Genomic DNA, 5,378 nt, shown 5'->3' on the forward strand with positions numbered 1-5,378 from the left:
GTTATGTTCAGCACGTATGACGGCACTCTGTTCCATGCAAGCTTGCTTCATAACTTGCTTCTGAGCATGCGCGGGTTTAAAAACGTAGTTTTAGCTACACACAGTGATTTTTTATGACACAAAAAATGATGATTAGCATGCATAAAAAAAAAATTAGCATGCATATCACGCCGTCGTATCTCTGAGTGCGGTCGGTCGTATCTATGCGCCTGATTCAGAGAATCAGTTACGCATAGATATCCCTAAGATCCGACAGGTGTAAGTGTTTTACACCGTCGTATATTAGGCTGCATTTTCTGGCTGGCCGCTAGGTGGCGCTTCCGTTTGTTTACGCAAGGAATATACAAATTACTATTTACGTTGATTCAGAAACGAACGACCGCCAGACGCTTTTTTTTTACGTCGTTTGCGTTCGGCTTTTTCCGACATAAAGATAACCCCTGCTATATGAGGGGTATGTGAGGTGTATCGTATGTGAAGTATGGCCGTCGTTCCCGCGCCGAGTTTTCAAATTTTTACGTTGGTTGCGTAAGTCATTCGCGAATACGGCTGGACGTAATTTAAGTTCACGTCGAAAGCAATGACGTTTTGCGGCGGATTTTCGAGCATGCGCACTGGGATGTTTTCACGAACGGCGCATGCGCCGTTAAAAAAAAAAGTAAAATACGCGGGGTCAAGCCAAATTTAAATAAAACAAGCCCCCAACATCCCCATTTGAATTAGGCGGGATTACTCCGGCCCACATACGTTACGCTGCGGTAACTTAGGGCGCAAGTTCTTTCTGAATACGGAACTTGCGCCCAAAGTTAGAGCGGCGTAACGTATCTAAGATACGTTACGCCGGCCGGACAGATACACCATTGTATCTGAATCCGGCCCACGGGGTCCATATGGTGAATTTAGTGTCAAGTTATTCACTTTAAGGTCTTTACAGGGGACAATGGGGCGCTTTTTATGTCTAGAGGAAAAGAGATTTAATCTCCAAATACGGAAAGGTTTCTTCACTGTAAGAGCTGTGAAAATGTGGAACAGACTCCCTCCAGAGGTGGTTTGGGCCAGCTCAGTAGATTGCTTTAAAAAAAGCCTGGATTCTTTCCTAAATGAACAGAATATAACTGGGTACTAACATTTAGAGGTAAAGTTGATTCAGGGAAAATCCGATTGCCTTTGCAAAATCAGGAAAGGATATATCATAAAAGAGAAAATTGTTCAGTCTGAGGTCGGTCATGAGGACATGTGGTCACACAATGAAGTTGGACGAGAAGGGGTTTAACCCTTAATTGCGTTAGAAGTTCTTAAAGCGGTGTTTCACCCTAAAAAACAACTTTATAGCATCTCATTCAGCATAGTAGCTGTGACGGTATTGGTATGATATCCCCGTCAAACCGTCCCTTCTTCCCATAAAAGAAATCACAGAAGCATCCATACATGAGGCAAGGCTTAAGGCTGGAACAACACAGACTTTTAATAGTAAAAAACAGAGCTTATATGTGGTTACAACTGTTACAATGACAAATCTCCGCCCCCCCTTACACAGTGGGGGGGTCTTCAATACAGCTCCCTTGAAATAAAGATATTTCTTTGAACTAATCAGTATCTAGCCGGTTCGGCTCCGCATATAGAGAGATAATTACCACAATGAAGCAATCAGCATAATTAACATGAGCCACTTATCTAATCACAGTAACCAGTAAACACAGGGCTAGAACAATTAACATTTGAAACAGGACTGGCTGCAGAAGGGTAAATACCATTAACAGCCTTAAACAAGCAGGGAGGATTAACCTGAAGCATATAGGTAAAAAGTCCTTTACAATGGCCCCCCTTTTTCTCCCTGCTCCGGCAAACCCGGTTGGACCTTCCCTGGTCCAGTAGGGTTGCCGGGTTCAGAGCTTTTAGTCCGAGGTTAACTCCGTTTGGCGTGACAATCCATCAGCATTCCCGTTTTGCTTGCCTGGGCGATAATGAATCGTAAAGTCATAGGGCTGTAAGGCCAAGCTCCAGCGTAGCAAACGGGCGTTGTCCCCTGAAACCCGGTTAAGCCACACCAAGGGGTTGTGATCGGTGATGAGAGTGAAATCCCGGCCATAAAGGTAAGGTGTGAGCTTTTTGAGTGCCCATACCAAGGCCAAACACTCTTTTTCAATGGTGGCGTAACTGACCTCCCTTGGCAACAGCTTCCGACTCAGGTATGCCACCGGGTGCTCTCTTCCATCCTCCCCGATCTGGCTTAGTACTGCCCCCAGTCCAAAAATTGAAGCATCTGTGTGGACAATAAATCTTTTGTTAGGATCTGGGGTAACCAACACCGGAGCATTAACCAGAGCAGTCTTTAGGGTTTGGAAAGCCACCTCGCATTCCGGGGACCACAGGACTTGTCGGGGTAGCTTCTTTTTGGTCAAGTCGGTCAGGGGTTTGGCCAGGGCGCTATAGTCGGGTACAAAGCGTCTGTAATAGCCGGCTGTGCCCAAGAAAGCCATGACTTGTGTCTTGGTGTGGGGAGTGGGCCAATTGGCAACGGCCTCGATCTTGGCCGGCTCTGGCCGTTGCTTACCACATCCTACTCGGTGGCCCAAATATTGTACCTCTGCCATACCCAAATGACATTTGTCGGGTTTCAGGGTCAGCCCGGCCCCCTTGATCCTATCCAATACTACCCCTACGTGCTCTAGGTGCGCTTCCCATGTATCGCTGTAGATGGCGATGTCATCCAGATAAGCGCATGCAAAGCTCTGGAGACCCCCAAGTAACTGATCCACCATCCGTTGGAAGGTGGCCGGGGCGTTCTTCATCCCGAATGGCATAACCCGGAATTGGTATAGGCCGAACGGGGTGATGAAGGCCGACTTGAGTCTGGCATCTTCTGCTAGAGGAATCTGCCAATATCCCTTGCATAGGTCTATTGTGGTCAGATACTTCCCTGCAGAGATACGGTCAAGCAGCTCGTCCATCCGTGGCATCGGATAGGCGTCCGTAACTGTCTTGTCGTTGAGGCGCCGGTAATCTACACAGAAGCGGGTTGTCCCATCCTTCTTTGGCACTAAGACTACCGGCAAGGCCCAAGGACTTTCTGAGGGTTCGATTACGCCTAGCCGAAGCATCTCATCTATCTCCTTCCGCATTCCTTCCCGGACTGCTTCGGGGATACGGTAAGGAGGCTGTCTCAGGGGTGTCTGTCCTGGAGTCTCCACTTTGTGTACGGCTAGGCGTGTGTATCCAGGCTCCTGAGAGAATGTGGCCTGTTTTTCTTCTAGTAAGCGGCCAGCTTGAGCCCGCTCTTGCGGCTCCAGCTGTTCACCTAGCTGGACTTTCTCTATCTGGGTCGTCCCTTCGCTACTGCCCAATAGGTCGGGAAGGGGTAGGGTCTCTGTGTCTTCTCCTGCTGGTGCACAGATAGCGGCTACCTCCTCTGCCCGTTCCCGATAGGCCTTGAGCATGTTGATGTGAAAGGTTCGTTTCACATCTTCATCCTCGCAGCTGGCTATCGTGTAGGTAGTGTTGCATATCTGTCCTATAACTTTATAGGGGCCCTGCCAGGCAGCCTGGAGGTTGTCTGTTCGGACCGGCCTTAATACCATGACCTTTTGGCCTACCTGAAAGCTCCGGTGCCTAGCCCGTCGGTCATACCATACCTTCTGGCGCTGTTGGGCCGCCTGGAGGTTCTCTCGCACTGTCTGGGCTAATTCCTCCATGCGGTCCCTCAGCTCCAGGACATAAGGTACAACCGGGGTCCCCTCAATTTCTGTTTGCCCCTCCCAGTGATCCTTGATGAGATCTAAGGGCCCCCTCACCCGCCTCCCATAGAGAAGTTCGAAGGGTGAGAATCCGGTCGATTCCTGCGGTACCTCTCGGTAGGCAAAGAGAAGGTGCGGCAGGAATCGCTCCCAATCCTTGTACGCCCCTGTGAACGATTTCAACATTTGCTTTAGCGTTCCATTGAAGCGCTCGCACAGGCCGTTAGTCTGGGGGTGGTATGGGGAGCTGGTCAGGGATTTAACTCCACAGGTTTTCCATATCTGCTGGGTTACCTCGGCCGTGAATTGGGTACCTTGGTCGGACAGAACCTCCTTGGGAAAGCCTACTCGGGAAAATACTTTAACTAGGGCCTCTGCTACAGTCTCAGCCTGTATGTTAGAGAGAGCTACCGCTTCGGGGTAACGGGTGGCGTAGTCTACTACGGTGAGTATATACCGCTTGCCGGAACGGCTAGGTTGGGCCAGGGGCCCTATAATGTCCACGGCTACCCTTGTGAACGGTTCTTCAATAATGGGCATGGAAACTAGTTTAGCCTTTGGGTGGTCTCCCTTTTTACCTATACGTTGGCATACCTCGCACGTTTGACAATACGCCCTGACGTCGTCGGATACCCCAGGCCAGAAAAAGTTCTGGGTTATCCGATACCCTGTCTTGCGTATTCCCAAATGGCCTGCCAAGGGTACGTCGTGCCCAATCCTCAATAACTCCGTTATAGTTCCGGGGAACTACCAGCTGGCGTTTTTGCTTAGGCCCTGGGGCATTACCCCGGGTCTCGGTGAGCCTGTACAAGCGGCCTTCCTCCCAGATAAATTGCTCCTTCTCTAACCCCCCTTGGCCCCTCCTGGCTTTCTCTCGATACTTTCTGAGGGAAGGGTCTCCGGTCACCTCCCGCCCAAAGTCCTCTGGGGTGTCCCAGGGTAGGGGTTCCACAGTCAAGGGTAGGTTGGGTTGGCTTACCTGGGTCTCAGTAGGAAGCGGATGGCTCTCGGCAGCGCGACTTTGTGCTCTGGTGGTTACTGCGTGGGCCTCCTGAGCGGTGGTAGAGGCGAACGCCGAAGTCAGGGGCCCAATGTCGTTGCCCAAGATGACTTCAGAAGGTAAGTCTTTCATGACGCCCACATGAACATCGCCAGCTCCCGCACCCCAGTCCAGGTGTACCTGTGCAGTAGGAATACGGTATACTGCCCCCCCTGCCACTTTCACAGCAATTGATTTCCCCGGTTTCTCTGATGCAGTAATAAGGTGTCTTTGTACCAACGTGATGGTCGCCCCACTGTCTCTTAATCCTCGAGCGGTTTTTCCGTTAACCATGACCAGCTGACAATGGTGTTTCCGGTTGTCCGTAATAACAGATTGTACCGTGAGGGCTTCGTAAAGGGGGCCCAATGGTTCTTCCTGACCCAGCTCCTGGGAATCCCAAGCCGAGTCTACACAATGGGCTGCTGCTGGTGGGCGGTACACAGGTTGAGACCAATTTGACCTGGTGTTGTCGTTCATGGGGCAATTTTGCTTGAAGTGACCCAGCTGTTTGCACCAGAAGCAGCGTTGTTCGTTGTCCTCCTGGCGTGGATAGCGAGGGCTAGATGTCATCGGTCTGTTAGGAGGTTGGTATCTAGCGGCTG

The 5,378-nt window shown here is 50.5% G+C and overlaps 1 protein-coding gene across 1 annotated transcript; it reads right to left on the reverse strand.

Moving 5' to 3' along the window:
* Positions 1 to 1,982: 1,982 nt before the first annotated feature.
* On the reverse strand, positions 1,983 to 5,105 carry LOC120946187 (the record flags this gene model as incomplete). The annotated part of the gene is given in 2 exon segments (XM_040361007.1): positions 1,983 to 4,467; positions 4,469 to 5,105. Coding segments are annotated over 2 exon segments (3,084 nt in total), but the record flags the coding sequence as incomplete, so codon positions are not given.
* Positions 5,106 to 5,378: the final 273 nt, after the last annotated feature.

Source organism: Rana temporaria, chromosome 7 (assembly GCF_905171775.1).
Source record: "Rana temporaria chromosome 7, aRanTem1.1, whole genome shotgun sequence".
Taxonomy (NCBI): domain Eukaryota; kingdom Metazoa; phylum Chordata; class Amphibia; order Anura; family Ranidae; genus Rana; species Rana temporaria.